At 36.4% G+C, this 18,089-nt stretch overlaps 2 protein-coding genes and 1 long non-coding RNA gene across 3 annotated transcripts in view; 1 reads left to right on the top strand and 2 right to left on the bottom strand.

Moving 5' to 3' along the window:
- The window catches only part of LOC122669966, a 26,267-nt gene extending 16,904 nt beyond the window's left edge, over positions 1–9,363 (bottom strand). Inside the window, exon 1 of the long non-coding RNA XR_006334107.1 lies at positions 9,350–9,363. This is a non-coding gene — a long non-coding RNA (uncharacterized LOC122669966). The remainder of the gene's footprint in view (positions 1–9,349) is intronic.
- LOC122669965 (isopentenyl-diphosphate Delta-isomerase I) overlaps positions 7,270–18,089 on the top strand; it is a 21,239-nt gene continuing 10,419 nt past the window's right edge. Inside the window, exons 1-6 of the mRNA XM_043866889.1 lie at positions 7,270–7,610; positions 8,831–8,886; positions 12,113–12,204; positions 13,191–13,293; positions 13,381–13,518; positions 13,610–13,870. Of these exons, the coding sequence (XP_043722824.1) occupies positions 7,285–7,610; positions 8,831–8,886; positions 12,113–12,204; positions 13,191–13,293; positions 13,381–13,518; positions 13,610–13,863 (969 nt within the window). The 5' untranslated portion in view covers positions 7,270–7,284 and the 3' untranslated portion in view covers positions 13,864–13,870. The remainder of the gene's footprint in view (positions 7,611–8,830; positions 8,887–12,112; positions 12,205–13,190; positions 13,294–13,380; positions 13,519–13,609; positions 13,871–18,089) is intronic.
- Positions 14,081–18,089, bottom strand: part of LOC122668465 (seipin-1) — a 7,026-nt gene continuing 3,017 nt past the window's right edge. Inside the window, exon 2 of the mRNA XM_043865026.1 lies at positions 14,081–14,908. Coding sequence (XP_043720961.1) covers positions 14,216–14,908 — 693 coding nt within the window. The 3' untranslated portion in view covers positions 14,081–14,215. The remainder of the gene's footprint in view (positions 14,909–18,089) is intronic.

Genomic DNA, 18,089 nt, shown 5'->3' with positions numbered 1-18,089 from the left:
TAGTTTTAAGCATGAACTAATTGAATGGATGTTTTTATGTTTATATTTTGTTGGATAGATGTTTGGTTTAGCTTTGGAGCCATAGTTTTTGTTTGGTTTAGCTTTGTTTTGGATGGTTTAGCTTAGTTTTAAACAGTTGAAGATGTTTATGTTTTGTTGGATAGATCCATTTCATCTTATACTTGCTGGCCTTTGCATTTAGACTAATTTCACCTCATACTTATGGATGCAATTTTGTTGTTTTAATTATATTTTCTGTGAATTTTGTTATAAGATATAGCTTCGTGGTTTAATGGGCATTCCATTAAATTGTGGTAATTCTGACTCACTAAGTTTGGATGCATTGAAACTTGGTATATGTTCAGTTTTTGGTCCATGTTAGTTCGTCTACCCACACTTTTCTATATTAAGAAGGGTCATAGATAAGCCTAACCCACACTTTTCGTATTAAAGATGTGTTTTAGAATATTTCTCTGCGGTATGGATTTTCGGTGATCTGTCTCTGGTGACATTGCTAGAATTGTTTTTCAAATACTTTGGAGTTTCTATGCATACTATATTAATTTTTAACTTTTTGGGATGAGTTTGAAGGTTCTATTTTCATGGATCCAATATCTTCAAAATAGAATCTAAACATTAATGGAGATTTCTTCAACAGATAGTAGGAATTAATGAGTCATTGAAACCTTGTCTCCTATTTCCCCATTTTACTTATTCTATGATTTTGAGGTGGAGCCCAACGTATGGTCACTCTCTGTCCTTCTCTCTTTTCTCTCTCTTTTGGGTTTCTTGGGCAACTCATGCCGTGCTTTGTACATGTGGGCTGTTGTGTTTCAAAATGAATACTCATATGGAAGTAGACGACCAAATGTGAAGACTAGGGAAGACAGATACTCTTCTCTCCTCCCATGTACTTTCACGTAATTTACCAAACTTTAACGGCACATCATTTTATAGTCATCTAGAATCCATTAACTCATTACATTTCCCAAAAATGCCCATTTTTTTAATTGTTACAATCTCATGCACGATTCTAGCGTCGAAGGCCATCAAGATCTAGTGGGATATTGATCAACTGGCTAGATGGACATTGTGGCTAGATGTGACATTTGTGGTGAGCAATGTATAATATTAATTTCCAAAACCAAAACTAATCCGGCGAAGTTTCTACAAGTGCCCTATCCACCAATCATTTTTTATGTGGGCCAACCACATCCGAATGTGTGACTGTGGCAAAGGGCGTGCAAGGTTAGAAGATGCACTAGAGGCCCTTCGTAGGGCGAGATTTCGGTGTTGCCCACGTTCCACCTCGGTATGGTGTCTCATCATTTATTTTCTTAATTTTCATTTGTAACACGTTGGTCTCCGTATATTTACAAATATCATTTTTTTTTGTATATAGGGCAAAAATAATGGTTGTGGGTGGTTTAAATTCATAGATGAGGGAGAATCTTCATCTTCAAATCAGTACCAAGGAATAATGTCATGGATGCACCAACCATCTCACCAACACCATGTCAATCCAAGGACTATCTGATGGGATACCTCACAAAAAAATTAAAGATGCCAAACAACATACTAAGACATGGGAGGAGCTACTTGATACTCACAAAACACTTAATCTTAACAAGTGAAATAGTATGGGAGGGGGTTGAGAGGGGGTGTATGCCCAAAACATGTGACTCATGTAATTAAATTAAAATTTGTGAAACAATGTATCTCTATATTTGTAACCCTAGATTGAATGGGTCTAACCGAATAGAGGATGGATGGGTGGTATTTTGATGGTCTTTTATGTTAATTGTTTTGTGTAATCGTGGTAGCTTAATGGGCATTTAATTGCGTGCATATTTATCCGGTACGTATTTGATTCAATTGCAAACTCAGAAATTTAACTCATCAACTATGGAAAGTTAGAAGAAATTATCTCATTTTTCTTTAGGACCTTAGCATGAAAGACCAAACCATTAGGTCTGTAGTTGAAGTGGTGTAGGTGGAACAATGAAGCAAAAGTGCATCTCTCCCCTGTTAATATAGGAGCTTTTTTCTTTTTTTTTTTATCTCCAAAGTATCAAGTGATTTTAGATTTCTCTTGGGCACTGGTTTTCCATCTATGCTCATTTCGTTTCTATTTTTCTTAGTCTAGGCATTTTAATTTTAAATTTAAAAAGGTAAGAAAAGAGGGCCATGTATTAAAATCAACAAAAACAAAAAAAACAAAAAAAAAACAAACATAATTCCAACTGACATAGTGAGGGTAACCAAACAAGATTTCGGATAGATTTAAATTGATTCTAACTCACGGACTCAGGATAACCAAACAAGATTTCGGATAGATTCGGGTGAATCCAAGTGATAGACTCAGGGTAACCAAACAGTTTATCCAAAAGAATCATGTCACAGAATCATGGTAACCAAACAGTTTATTTTATGGAATTACGATTCATTTGATGGTAACTCAAATAGATGACAATCTCCAATCAGACAACATCCAAAGGATTTACGCAACCAAACGCACCCTAAATGTTTCCAATTTGAAAGCTACGAGTTAACACCAGATTATCACAAATTGCCTCTGATTCCATAGATGCACTAAAGAAGCTTCTACCATGCTTGAATTTTGCTGCCACAACAACCCTTGTTGTTCTTAATAATAACACCCCTGCCACCAAGAGAAATGTTAAAACTTTCATACACCATTAGTGAATGTGGTAAAATGGTTGGTATAAGGATGTGGAATAGAAAAGCTTAAAGCAATAAGGATGTAATGACCCCAAGCTCAGACACGGTATAAGGTACTGTCCTCACGGGCATTGGATAGAAACCACCATTCACATTTGTATAATAACCTAACTCTCATGCATTACATATATACATAACGGAAGACTTAACAACACTTGGAACTGGATTTAAGGTTTACACATTATATATATATCTATTGGTGGCAAATACTAAAATTCAATTAATATAGTTATCAAAAGTTATATTATATCAAAAGATTATATTATCACATTGTTTATCCAAACATCATAAGTTCTCATGATTTGTCTCTAAGGTTAGTGCACCAAGTGCCTCACAACCTATAAAGTTTGGAGTTGTGTACACCTCCTCTGAACTCATCATCTGAAAAAGAAGATTTATTACAAGGATGAACTAACAACTCAGTGAGAAAGACATAATACAATATAAACAAGTACTCATGTGCTTCAATAATAGTGTATAAATACAACATTTTATTGTTACTTGAGGTCTTATCCAATATTGTGAAATACCGATAGTGCACTATATAGAAGAGGTTAGCGTGACCTCATATCATTAAATCAAATTTTACCTCGGTTTTGTAACCCATGAGAAGAATGACACGGCTCGTACTCATAATCTCGTATCACCTACAGAATTTTACTAAGTCCTTAGCTCGTCCACATACAGGATTTTACCGAGTTCTTAGCTCGCTCTCGTATCACATACAAGATTTTATCGAATCCTTAGCTAGTCCACATACAGGATTTTAACGAGTCTTTAGCTTGTCCACATCTAAGATTTTAATAAGTCCTTAGCTCATAAGAAACCTCATCCAGTACATGACTTCTACTGGAAAATGGACACTATTTATAGGGTCATGTTCTCATAGTACTATTATTATCAATCTCTTTTACATATCTTGTACACTTAGTTCACATAACTCGCACTTTTGTTCACATATCTCGTACACATATTTATATGTCTTATTCACATGCTTACATTTCTTGTACATAAACATATACTCGTACAATTTGTCATATAACAACTTCATTTGAATACATCTTACATTCATTAATTATGCATACAAGTCAAAAATTCAATAATCTCATATTTTTGTCTTTGTAACACATTCAATAATTCATATAATTTTCATACACTATATTACAAATCATAAAACACAACAATACTGATACATTTCAATATACATCATATAGAAATACTAGTATGATTCTCTCACCTTACTTATTAAAATGATTCACAAATTCAATTTGTTTATAGTAGTACTTAAGGCTCTCAAGTCCTAAACATCAAGCAAAAGTATCATATCAATACATCTTACGATCATATAATACCTACCATAGTACATATAAATATACCTTAATAAATTAAATTACAATATATTCATGGCCTGTTTGCGGGATGTTACAAGGAGCATCATGATACTTAGGTTTGTCCTTCTCTAACTCAATTTGTCACGGAACATAGAAGAATTCCGAGCTTTCCAAAATTACCAAAGCATTGGTACTCATTGAATAATGACATCATTTTTATCTAAAAAGCCTTGAGAATAAAGGGATAAAAAGGGGGGGGTCATCTTTAGTTGTATTACTTTGAACACTCTTTGTATTAAATCTACAAGAGGAAGCCAACTAACAAAACAGTGCAAATTCACAAAAGAATAAAGCATGCATTATGGATTTCTCAAATTTAAGACACAAAGGGCATAGAGGATATTGGGATATGTGCTTTTTAACTAGCAAAAGTTTAACTGTTAATGCATCCATTCAACATCGAATTTTTATTCGCTGTTGTATAGGCAGTGCTTTTGTACGCATCGTACGGTGCAGCAGCGGGCCCCACTGTGCAAACATGGTCGCTGCTGCACCGCACAATGCGTACAGCGACGGATAAAGGTCCTTCAACATCTCCACATAAAATGCTTAAGTTCCGATAGCAAGAACAAGCAGTTTTTATTGAATGAATTGAATTTGTCTCTCGCCCTCTCATTTGTGTTGTTTCCCACTTTGACATTATGAGGAATCTCTCCCGTTTTTCATATAATTGTTTAATCAATTTGCCAACTGGTGGGACCTATTTTGTGTATTTTGGAATTGGTCCCAACACATATTGTGTGGGTCTTTTTGTTTAAATATGTTGTAGATGGACTTCCTGAAAAGCAATATATTGTGCACATAGGCATACCAAGACTATCTCATTATATAATTTATTATGTCAGTAGTAACCATATGTTTACTATTATTGCCCATAATTTAATTTCATAAATAACTTATCATAAAAGAGTCATACATATAAATAAAAAGGGAAAAATGAACTCTGTCCAAGAGCATGGTCCCAACACTAGCGCCTAGGTTAATGAGAGAGCATGTGCAGGCATTGACTAGGAGAGATGCGATTGTCATTTCGTATCCCTGTGCCTGGGCGTAGGGGCATGCTCCTGGATGGAGAACACGTTCCCAACTAAGAATTATACCAAAGAGTTGGTAAAAATGATAAAGGTCTATCTTCAAAATTGAATCCACCCATCTTGCTATCTTGATTAAAAAAATTAACCCAAAAGTATTTAAATAGGGCGGGTTTCCTAATTGGTCTTCTTAAACTGTCCTAAAAATCTGCCTGTACAATTTTTTTGGGTAATTTATATATACTTCTCCTGAGGTATCACATAATTATAGAACTACCCGTGAGTTTTGGATATTTATGCATGCCACCCCTATTTTCCAAAATAATTAATAAGTAAATCCACTCTGTTAGTTGTTCCTGTTAATTGCGAACAGTAAGAGTGTTTTAGACACTTTATGACCAATGTACCCTTTCATCCCAACCTGCAATTGAAACCCTCATCCCATTATCACCGATACCTCACCTCCATCTTCCATTTCTCAATCCTAGCCGCCATCCCCTTTCTTCTCCGATTTGATATTATTGACTCAATTGAGCTATTGCTCTTGAGAGTTATTGATGTCTTTGCTGAGAATGGGAAAAGATTTTTGAACCCAAGCTAGATGAATGAAGTCTACTTGTTGTGACCATTGATGTTCCTACTCGAGCCTGCTGATTAGAAGACTCACGGTTATCCTGGTTCGTCTAGTAGTCGCTGCAACTTCTGGCAAAGCCCTTCCCCTGTTTAATTTGATTTTACTTTCTTTTTATTCTGGTTTGTAACAAATCCCAATTCTTGGTTATCTAGCTTTTTGAAAAACCTTTATTTACCTGCAATTGACATTCGAGAGTTCCAATCAACATTGTTCTAATTATGGTCTAGATGATTCAGCTTAAAATCTTGTAGAAAATATTTGATTTCAATAGTTTCCAAAAGTCTCCTGCCACGATTAGGCTCATTTTATCCTTAAATTGTTTTTCATTGATCTAATGTTGTATCGTTTGAACATGATTCTGGTTTATGATTCTTGCCGAGTTTATGACCTAACACTCTTAATTTCTGTTAGAATATTGTTAACCTTTGACGACAAGGTTAGGCCTATGTCTGATAATATCTAAATAGGTTGGATAGATCTAGTTTGGGCTTGGTCTAATTATGATTCAAACCTAACTTCTTGGATTTGATTTAAGATGCAATCGTTTGCCACTGATCTTTATTTTCGACCCCTTTTGCATCAAAGAGTTCATTTTAGTTTGGTCTTTAGGTGTCAAATATAAAAGGAATTGGGCCTAAGAGTTTCAGTTGAATGGGGGTAGGGTAACAGAGATGTAGTTTAGTTTTGTTAAGAATGAGAATGGAAGAGAAAGGGATGGTGAATGATTTGACTAGGTTTTAGAAGAATAAGAAGAAAAAGAAGAAGAAAAAGAAAAGGAGAAGAGGTAGTGAAAGGAGATGGGGGCTTAACCGAGAAGGGAGACACGATGCGGCTATGTATGGTTCTTTGCTGTTTGGTTCTTCAAGAGTAGAAATAAGGGCTAAATCAAAACAAAAAATAGAGTAGAAATAAGGAAAATAATGGAAGACGAAGTTTATTTTAATAGGAAGGCAATTTGCTCAATATATGATATATTCTAACGTTTTTAGTACCGGATTAATGCAATTGGTACTTATTAATTATTTTTTTGGAAAGTAAGGGTGGCATGCTTAAATATCTAAAATTCATGGGTATTTTTATAATTATGTGATACCTCAAAGGGGATATGTGTAAAGTATCTTTTTTTTTATCAGAACTTTTTATTTTTTGGGTGCAACAAATTCAGAACCCAAGAGGCCAAGAACCTAAAATCACATAAAAACAGATCCTCTCCTTTTAGTTGGAAAAATACAGAAAAAAGGGGAAATTTTTGTGAAAGTGACGAATGCACTAAATGGCCTTCTCTCCTATATAAATGGAAGGCAAACAAGAATTCTAGGAAAACGCATAGAGAATCCAGATTGGAGAGACAAGAGCATTAGCTGTGAGTGAAGACCATTACAGTATCGCTGGCAGATTAGACAGAAAAAGCAGATTGCAGTGGCAGAGAGAGAGAGAGAGAGAGTGAGTTTTTAAAGGCTTAGGCGCTTAGCGAGCGAGTCCACTAATGTCGGGTTCTGTGACCTCTTCCTTTCTAAGCCTGACAAGCCGAGCTGGAGGACTTGTCTCAACTCCAAAGTTTTCAATCCAAAATCTTCGTAATCTCAATCAGTTATTAGTATTCTCCTCACCATCTTCAAACCCATCTCCCAGAATCGGTTATATAAGAAACCCTCTACCTCTCTGTCGCTTCAATCTGACAACAAGTCCCTACTCTTCCTCTGCATCTTCTTCTGTTGTTGCTAACGTCTCCGCAGCTCCTTCAACAACGATGGGTGATGTCACTGACGCCGGTATGGATGCCGTTCAGAGGCGTCTCATGTTTGAGGATGAGTGAGTTTCTGTTAGATCCCATATCCCTATGAACATCTTCCTCTCATCAAATCGGTCTTTTGAGATGAAGCTTTACAAGTTCATCTATCAGATTTGGTTCTGAGTGATGATTGAATTGCTTGATTTGTTTGACTTGGTTTGAGATTCTGGGAAATAGTTTCTTTTCTTTAATCGATTGATAGTTTTGAATTCTGTGGACTAGTTTATGTATTGTTTATTTATGTCACCGGATATCATTGTTTGAGTGTTTGGCATTCTTCGTTGGTTTTTTGTTATAAGAGATCGTTGGTTTGGGATGATTTCGTTGATTTAAGATGAGCTTGGATATGTTCGAGCTCTGTGTCTCTATCTATGTCTGTGTGGTTTTTGTGTTCCCTCCCCCAACCCCCCCCCCCCCCCCTTTTCTGGAGTTTTGGGTAATGAACACATTTTGGGATTATTTTGTTCCTTTTTATTGGACAGAAGCGTGTGCTTCACTTGAAGGCCGGCTTTTTGAGTACCGGATGCGATTCCATAATGATAATCTTCACTTGAAAGTTGAGTGTTTTCTTTTGTAGTATAGGGCTTATGTTGATGAAAACAAGTTCTGTATGATGATCTTGACTAGTCTTCACCTTAAAAATGCATGTTGTGGATGATTTCCTGCTACTATTAGCGGAATGGGTGGAATCAATAAATTCATGACAATTGGTATGGCCTTTTGATCATGGAATCGAGGGATTGTGTAAAAAAATATATTTTTTCTCTTCTAAATGTGGACTATTGTTGTACTTTTTATGGGTATAAGCAAAAAAAAATTCTTCATGTAATTACTTGATTTGACTCCTTCCAAAACCTCAATTTGAAATGCTGGGCATGTAAAATTTGTTACTTGTACAATAATAAAACATCACTTCCTTAGAGTGAAATCATGCAGCATGGCAAGGGAGTGATAATCACAGCAATATCTGTATGCTGTGTTAAGGATTGGATGGAAGTAATTAAATTTGGGCCTTTAGTACCAGATAATAGCTTTCAATATATAGAGAGTTCTTTTTATATTAAATTGAATCAACTTTTTATTATGGATTTCTGATTGTAATATGGAATTGCACTTCCTTTATCTCTTCTGAAAGCTTGAAATGACAAGGTGCCATCTACTCTAAATTTCTGCATCTTTTATTATCAGTATATTGGACTTCATGGAAGTGCTAATATTCATTGCTGTTGATTGTGTGCAGATGCATTTTAGTGGATGAGAATGATAAAGTTGTGGGACATGACTCGAAGTATAACTGTAAGTGAGAGCTTATCTTGTTTAATGTTATGCGGGAAAGAATCTACTCGACCATTTTATTGCAAGTCCTCTCTCTCTTATTTATTTGTTGTAAGAATATATTCTGTCGTAAGTCGCCATTTGGATGCTAATTAATTTTCAAGACATGGCTACCTGGTTATCTGGTTAATTTTCATCATATTTAAATTCTTAGTTCATTATTTGCTGATCGACAGACCTGGTTTGGTGGGATGGGCTTCTTTTGGTTACTTTGGTATACTATAGGTACATCGTAGCATATAATTTATGCTTGGGTGTTGGTGTTTCACCTGATGGTATATTCTGCATGGTGGAAAAACAGGTCTAAAGTTGAATGAAATCTATATAAAAGTGGTTTTGCTCTTCTGAATCAATAGAATGTGCTGATTTCTAAGGCAAAGTCTGGTTAGGAAACAGTGTGTTGATAAACAAAGTCCATATCAACTTCCTTTTCTCTTTATGACTAGAGAAAACACCATTCTAGTTTTGGTCAAGGCAATCCTAAGGAAAGTTCAGATTCCAATCCAACAGGCAGAATCGCATATGGACACAACCAGCAAAGTAAACTTGTGATATCTCCCAAACAAGAAGTCTGATCAGCCCCAAATTAACAGTATTAATAGGTCTCCCTAGGATCTTCAATACCCGTAGTTGATCCTAATCCAACAGTGGGATGGAGAGATATTGTAGGATCACCAAAATAGCAACTAGGTTTCAAAATTAGTAACTTAGCTGTAACTCCACATCAACACAATGAATCCATTCTCTTTTCTTTTTTCTAATTGTGGGATCTGTGTAGACAGCCCCTCTTTTATTGATAAACAACAGCTAGAGCCTGCCCTTGCTTGGAGAAGGAAACCCCTACAAAATAGTAACCTAGTAAAATAGAAACTAATCCTAGTATAAGATCTTATGTTCTGGATACAACTCAAAATAGAAACAATACAAAAATGTAGTAACTACTACCTAGCATACTGGAAACTAACTTAAAATAGAAGCTGCTATTTCATAGAAGAGAATCTAAACCAAAATAGAAACTAAATAAAAGCTACTAAAAGGTATCCTGCACAAGGACTAATTAAAACATAGTAATGGGCCTAAATTTGGCCCACGATAGTGGACCAAAAGCTGGGCTCGCTGGGCTGAATGGCTGGTTGATTGGGATGGGCTTGATGGAGGCTGGCTGGACCTTTCTTCTCTTCCGCCTCCTTCGATCTACACATCATTTGGTAAGGTAGAAACCTAATCTTCTTAGGTCTAATATTATTTTCTTTTAATGAATGGCTGAAAGTTTTGTTGTAAAGATGGAAGTCCATATCTCTTAATTTAAAAAAAAATAAATTTAGAAAGTGTGTATGGTTGACATTGTCATACTTAAACTCAAACGGTGATCGCTAGAGCTGGTGAGCATTATTTTTTGGAGCTTCTGAAGTTACATTAGTGCCGTAAATCTGATCATAGTTGTCAAGGCGGCTAGGCTACCTAAGGCGGTAGAGGGGAAAAAAGCCAAGGCGACATCACCAGCGACATGGCGCCACCTAGGTGAGGCCTAGGCGACCAAGGTGTCCTTTGAGCAGAGGGAGCCTGGACTCCTAAGCGACGCCTTGTCAACTATGAATCTGATGCATGAAACTCTGGTTGTAAGCAAATTAAGTTCCAGATTATAGGTGTGGATTCATTTAAATTAGTAGTTTACAGTTTTCAAACTTTTCATAGGACTTTAATAGCCAATATGTTTCCCTTGTACATTTTGATCGCTTTTATAAAGAATGTGAAATGACTAAAATACCTTTGGAATTTTGTTTATGCACTTACTATGTGGAAGACTTGATCTTACCTAAATTCCTAATTATTGTTTGGAGATTAAATGTTTCGGGTTAACGTCTGACCATGTAGAAAATGGTAGGGCACACATGTTGGATGTAGAAGGGAAATGTTTTGATTTTAGCTTCTATTAGTTGATTGACATGTTCTCGAGGATTGATCTGGACAGGAATTGGCTGGGACCAATAAAAAATGGATTGTTTGATACGCTGGCAGTGTTAGATGGATCTGCAAAAGAATCACAGATAATGTCAGAGGATTGGTCGATTCATCGTGGATCAAATTAGGTTCAAGATTGACTGTGATGGATCTACCATTCTGACCCCTTTTCCCTTGGGAAGCCGTGTTTCTGTTATTTTGTTCTAATTGGACAACATTAAGAACCTTGACAAGGTAAAAGAAAAAAAGAGAAAGAAGTTGAGTTCTAAGAAAAATAAATAGAAGTTAAACCTAAGCACTAAGGCTATGTTTGGATGTCAAGAAAAGAAAAAACATATGAATTTGAGGAGAGAGATAGACACATAGATCAATCACTACATCATCATGATTTTTGCCTCATTATGTTTTTTATTTTCTTGGCTTCCAAACATAGCCTTGGTGAATGAAATCCTTTACTTATGAAGAAGAAATTGCACCTTTCACCTCTCAGTGGAAACATGGGAAGCATAATATGTTAATGTATTATGCCTTACCTGCACTGGTGATGGTATACTAGACAAGGTCATGTAATCTGTGGTAAAATCTGTTGACTGCATTGAGATTGAGGTCATATTTAAGCTGTACAATTGAAAATATGAAATTTAAATCCCACTTACACTTTTTTGAGGGATATCAAGAGTTTGGCTGCTAGGTTCTTTATGATAATCCCACTTACAGCGTCAATCTGTGATGTCTTTATCATTATTCTACTTGAAATTCATTCTAAAACTAAATATCAAATTTCATCTTTTTCTTGCTGGTTTATCATGCTTGCGTGTTTGTGAGGAAATCTTATTAGTCATTATCTGATGCTGACATGAAATATATTTTCCAAGAATTTGATATAGCAAGTTCACCACTTATTATTATGCTGACATCATGGGAGCGGCTTTTCTGAGTACTGGTTTTTGTTGAATTTATTTGAAACAAGCTGTTGCTTAATGATTGGTTGCGTGAACAATTTCTGCCAGTATCATATTTTCCTTGTTTGCCAAGCTATACAATTTTCCATTTGCTTGGTTTACTAGCCTATGTGTACTCTTACCTGTAGTCTCAATTTTGAAGATCCTTTCTGCTCTTTCCCCTGACTAATTACTTCTCCCATATGCTTTTATGACATTGATTTATTTTTATTGTTAGACTTGGCTTTGTATCTTCATTGTCCAGCTGCTCTGTTATTTTGTAGGTCATTTAATGGAAAAGATTGAGTCTGAGAATTTGCTCCATCGGGCATTCAGTGTCTTTTTGTTCAACTCCAAGTATGAATTGTTGCTTCAGGTATATCATTTACTTTCTCACTTGAAAATAATCTTCTATATTTGGTACAAACTATGTAACAGATTTGTAATCCATATTGTCATCAAGTTAATCAGTTGTTTTCTTTTCACTTGGTCAATCCTTATTCTTATTTTCCCCTCCTGAACAATGATCCTTTGTTTATAAACGTATCACATGTTACCAAAATGTACCTACATTTATGCACATAATTTGTTCAAAATAGGCTACATGGTGTCCGGACATAATTTTTCTTTTTATTTTTTGGGAGGGGGTTAATACGTTTTTTAGGTACTTAATTGATAAAAGTTTTAGGCAACCCCTTGAAAGGTCAGATTGTTATATGTGTCACAAATAGATGCCATTCCATAAGTAATCTACTGTATTGAACTTGTTCAACATGTTTTCCCAAAATTTTGGCAATGCATGGAATATGGTGTATCTTCAGTAGGGCATACCCAGTTCACGAGGCTCCCGCCATTGCGGGGTCTGGGGAGGGTCATAATGTATGCAGTCTTACCCTTGCTTTCGCAGAGAGGCTGTTTCGAGACTCGAACCCGTGACCACTTAGTCACAATGGAACAACCTTTACCGTTGCACCAAGGCCCACCCTCAATATGGTTTATCTTCAGTACCAGATTTATTCTCTCTTATGGTTCTATATTCTGATATATGTTTGGATCTGCTGAGTATTGGATCAGTTGACGTGGAAAAACATGATGGGCGTTTCAGACACCTATTTTTCACATCCATCGCCTGCAATAGCAATTGAATTCTCTATCTAATCTTAATAGTTTGATGTTTTAGTTCCATGAGACATAAAAATTGCTTATCATTATTGAATTCTTATATGTCATCTAAGCTAAACTTTAATCCTAATATATTAAGCAAATACCATAAAATCATGCGATGTGAAAAATTTTAAATCCAAACTGATCATGTTATCAGTTATTGGTAATAACATGTTCTACTTGATATTTTCTGGACAGCAACGCTCTTCTACGAAGGTTACATTTCCCTTAGTTTGGACAAACACCTGTTGCAGTCACCCACTGTATCGCGAGTCAGAGCTGATCGAGGAAAATCATCTCGGTATTTATTTTTCTTGCTTAGACTGGTATTTTTGTGTTTTGCTTATGGTTCCTTTCTTAGTGGTTTTGGTGCTGGGTATCTGAGCAGGAGTACGTAATGCTGCTCAAAGGAAACTATTTGACGAACTGGGCATTGCTGCCTCCGACTTACCATTGAATGAATTCATTCCCCTTGGCAGGATACTGTACAAAGCTCCATCAGATGGCAAATGGGGAGAACATGAACGTAATAACACCAACAAGTGCACTGTATATTAGCTCTAATTTGTTGCTGCTTTTACTAACCAGAGTTCTGCGCTTCTTGTTTTCATTTACAGTGGACTACCTCCTCTTCATTGTAAGAGATGTTAATGTGAATCCCAACCCTGACGAAGTTTCTTCTGTTCGGTATGTTAATCGGGATCAGCTGCGAGAGCTTTTACAGAAAGCTGATGCAGGTGAGGAGGGACTGAAGCTGTCACCCTGGTTCCGGCTCGTGGTGGACAACTTTTTGTTCAAATGGTGGAATCATGTTGAGAAGGGGACCCTACAGCAAGCAGCAGACATGAAGACGATACATAAGCTCTCTTAATCAATTGGTGGGGATCAGCAAATACTATTCCTGCTCTAGTTATCGGGTCTAGCAGTCTGAGCTTCTCCAGGATAATTCGATAAGAATTTGGCATTCTATCCAATCCAACACTTTTCTCATGCCCAACTTATGCACTGCAAGCTATTTCCCTCCTGTATTCCTATCTTTGCCTCTACGTATATTACTTCATTAAGATACAGGCTTACAGCGCGATTCTAGCGTCACATTGCACAGATACAGGATATATTTTCACATCAAAATTGACTTAAAACATTATACTATTATACAACAATAACAAATCTACAGTTCAAAAAACTTGAAGAGTTCAGAAAGCTTCCACTGTTCAACCAAGTTAACCACCAAGGCACACAGATTCTGAATCAGTAAACCCGCCAGAATCGTCAATAACTTCACTCATATCTGCCCTGTTACCAGTAGTACCCAAAGCCGAGGACCCAACAGTTTCTGTCAAGGCCATTCTGTGTGGAAATAATGGCCGCCGCCTCCTGCTCCGCTGCCATTTCCTTCTTGTGTTTGGGATCTCTCCATCTCCCCTAACTTCGGGTTGTGGAAAGTTAACTACTTCCACAGAGTGGTCTCTTTGATTCTGGCCTCTTGCTCCTGTTGGTGTCAATGTTGGAAAGACAAATGGTTTGAAGCAACAAACAAGAATTACAATAAGCATTATGTACACAGAAAAGGTAGCCCAAATGTAAAATGTAAATTTCCAATTGTAGACTAGCTCTTTTCTCGGAGGGAGATGAGAGTTCAGTACAATCTCAGCTGTGTACAGCTCTGGTGGAGAAGTAGTTCCAGCCCTAGGTATTAATGTTATTCTTATTGCCTCTGTCTGGGGTTTTCCTTCCTTGTGCTTCAATAGTCCCACTATGATCCTCTGGGTCTCTGTCGAATAACCTAACAGTAAGGGTATGCCCAGAACAAATGTACGCAGCAATCGAATTGGGAGACTTCTAAAGTGAAGCATGCATGGCTGGCTGGATTTTGCTATTATCCCTCCAGTAGTTGAGATGACCTCTGCAGTCAACTGATAAGGGTATCGATGAATTAACATTGTTCTGTAACAGATGAAAAATCATATTTTGCAAATGGTTGCTTAACTAAGTCAAGAACAGGAATGTAACAGATTCCAAATGTGTTTTGGCCAGCATCAGCAACACAAATCAAACTGTTTATAAGCATTTAATAACAGAACTACAATGACCAAGTAGACTGAAAATTAGAACAGTTAAGTCATGGTTAAGGTGTAAAGAGTGGAAGAATGAAATCCAAAAGACTGGCAATAACCTTGTTTTGACTTTGAATTGTGAATCTAATCATCTATAGTTTAATTCATCTAGGTTAAATCCCCCTTTCGCAAAGGCAAATGTGTGATCCATTTTCTTATATAGAGTTCTCCTCCTTATGAAATGACTACTGCAACCATACCTATGTGAAATATCTTCAACTCATTGATACTTGGACTCATTTTCTTGCATCTGCATGTTAAAATACAGTTCTGTCCCTCATTCATTCTTCTTAAAACAATGTTGATTAAGTAAGCAACCATGGAGTATAAACTCAAACTATGTACTGAACTCTGTCATCAATTTTTAATAGAGGGGCAAATTGTTGTGCAAGATTCCTCTCCAATGGATGTCTACAGGATAAAGAACATGATTCTCCATTATCCTCTGCTCAACATACAGAAAATATTATCAGAACCCAAAGAAACGACCTCAACGAGCATCATTTCCCAGGAATCTAAATGTCTATCCTACCCAAGCCAACAAGGAGTCCAGATCAGGTTCCATTCTCGTATGCTGCAAGGTGCACAGATGGAATCCAATTAAGTGAGTGGATTCCATCTGTACACCTTGCAGCGTACGAGAACGGTTCTAGTACAAGAACCTGATCCAGGGTCACCAACAAGTAGGGACAATTCTTTTTCTCTCACTTCACAGTTATGAAAGAAATTGAAATTGAAGGAGGGTCCTGGAACTTACCTCCTCATAGGATCGGTCATCTTGCCTTACCATTCATCATATTGGTACATTAAGACTTAAGCTTCAACATACTGCCAACTCTCTAAATGGTTTCTGGTTTTGCAGAGTATCATCTCAAGCAAGCAACATGGATGGGTGTTACATACACTCCCTGCAAAACCAGGATCATGTATAGCTTTAAAACTATTGTAACCCCATTACTTCCATCAAGGAAATGGGGGGTTACTCACACTTAATATGGAGGTTACAACTGCCACTCACACTTACTATGGAGGTTACAACTCCCACTACCTGTCCATTACACGAGCCATTAATTCCGACATGCCAAGGTGGAGGCTGACATGGCAATTTGGACCACTTCAGCTAACAATATCCCACTTGGCCCATATTGCCGCATGAAAAAATGTGTCTTGAATCGCAGCTCGCTGTATGACCATATTGAAACATCAAGGCTCACCTTTATGGATTACTATATATTCAAAATGAAAATTCAAATTCACGAATCATGGCGGTACACGTCCAATATGCAAAACACTTTTTTCCATGTATTACAAGGAGCCATCCTATTCAAGATGTACCGTGATGTGGTAAACTTCAACTTATGGAATCAATCCCATGGTCAATTCATGGTCCAAAACTTCATCACCTTTTTGCCTATATTGGTGTTTGTCATTTCAAACTTTATTTACGCAAACCAAATAAATGATAATATAATTTAATGTTAGAATCATCAATTGTACATAGTAATGTCCAAATAAACATCAGACACCTAATGATTTGTGTAATCCATACGACCCACTTAATCCACAAAGCAGTAGCCCTTTTCAAAAAGGGTCAACAATCATTTCTTCAGTGCCAACATGTTCTATTGTTACTCAATGATCCTGAACACATTCTTTAACAACAAAGTACTTTATATCAATGTATCAACCACTGAGCACATAGTGTTAGAGAAGATAATTGTTGCAGTTTATCACTGAGGATTCATATTGGCTTCTCAATATATGGAACAATCTTTAGATCTGTGACAAAATACCTCAACCATAATGCACGAGAGATAGCCTCATAAAAGCATGCCACAACTTCCTATTCCAAAGTGGAAGAGTTTTACTAAAATCTTTCCAATACTCCCACTTTGAAGGCAATACCAAGTCTCGTGCTCACCTGAGAATATATTAAACTGCCCACTAAAGATCAAGGTTCTAAAACTCGGGTTTCAATTAGGTTTCGACCAGTCACAAACCGAGTTCATCTCGGTTTCGACCATATTTCAATCGAAATCTGGGACTTTCTCCAGGCTAACTCGAACCTTGGTTTCGAGGTCCAGAAGTTGTTTTTTTTTCTTTCCTGATTCTTGTTGTGCCGCCTATTTTTAACATTTTAAACCCAATCCATGCATTAGTTTCACATAGAGAACAATAAAAATATTACTTATGGTTTTTATCCAAGTTTGATACTGTATATTGTTCTTGGACATGGTATCGAATAAGGTTTGACCGGAACATCACTCCTTCAATATAAATGAGATTTAAGCAATCTTGGATTCGTTAGAAAGCTTTGTTTTGATAGCTTTCCAACAAGTCCAAGATTGCTTAAATTTGATTTATATTGAAGGAGTTATGTACCGGTCAAACTTAATTTGGTATGCGCAAATGCTGTTAAAATCGCTTTGCATGAAAATATTTTTTTGGACATCAAAACAAATGAATATTTTACCGCACTTTTGGGTTTTAGCAATGTTTTATCATATTAAGATTTATGAAATTTTTAAATTTGAGAAAAACCCCAACATTAGAAGTTGAAAATTACACCTATCGTCGAAAATCCAGTTTTTGTTCTTGAACTAGGGGGTTGATTTTTTTTTTCTTTTGAAATTTGACTTTTTAACTATTTTTATTGGATTCAAGTAGGGGGGTATTTGCTTATTTATGAATAATATCTTAAGTAAATGAAATACAAAAACATTTACTTAAATGATATTAGACATAACTAAGTGTTTGTCCTGGTTTCTGGCAGTTTTTGGCATAAGTACCTGTTTGTCCTAGTTTCGAGTCAAGTTTCCCTTAGTTTTGATGGGCATATGTGTCAAAACCACTGAAATATGATCGAAATCAATTGAAACCATTGAAACCCGGTCGAATCTAGGGATTTTATAAAATCCCCCTTCAATTCGTCTCAGAAACCTACGAAACTGAGTTAACTCGGTGGTTTCGATCGAGTTTT

This window comes from Telopea speciosissima, chromosome 7, assembly GCF_018873765.1.
Source record: "Telopea speciosissima isolate NSW1024214 ecotype Mountain lineage chromosome 7, Tspe_v1, whole genome shotgun sequence".
Lineage (NCBI taxonomy): Eukaryota > Viridiplantae > Streptophyta > Magnoliopsida > Proteales > Proteaceae > Telopea > Telopea speciosissima.
This window is presented reverse-complemented; position numbering and strand designations above follow the sequence as displayed.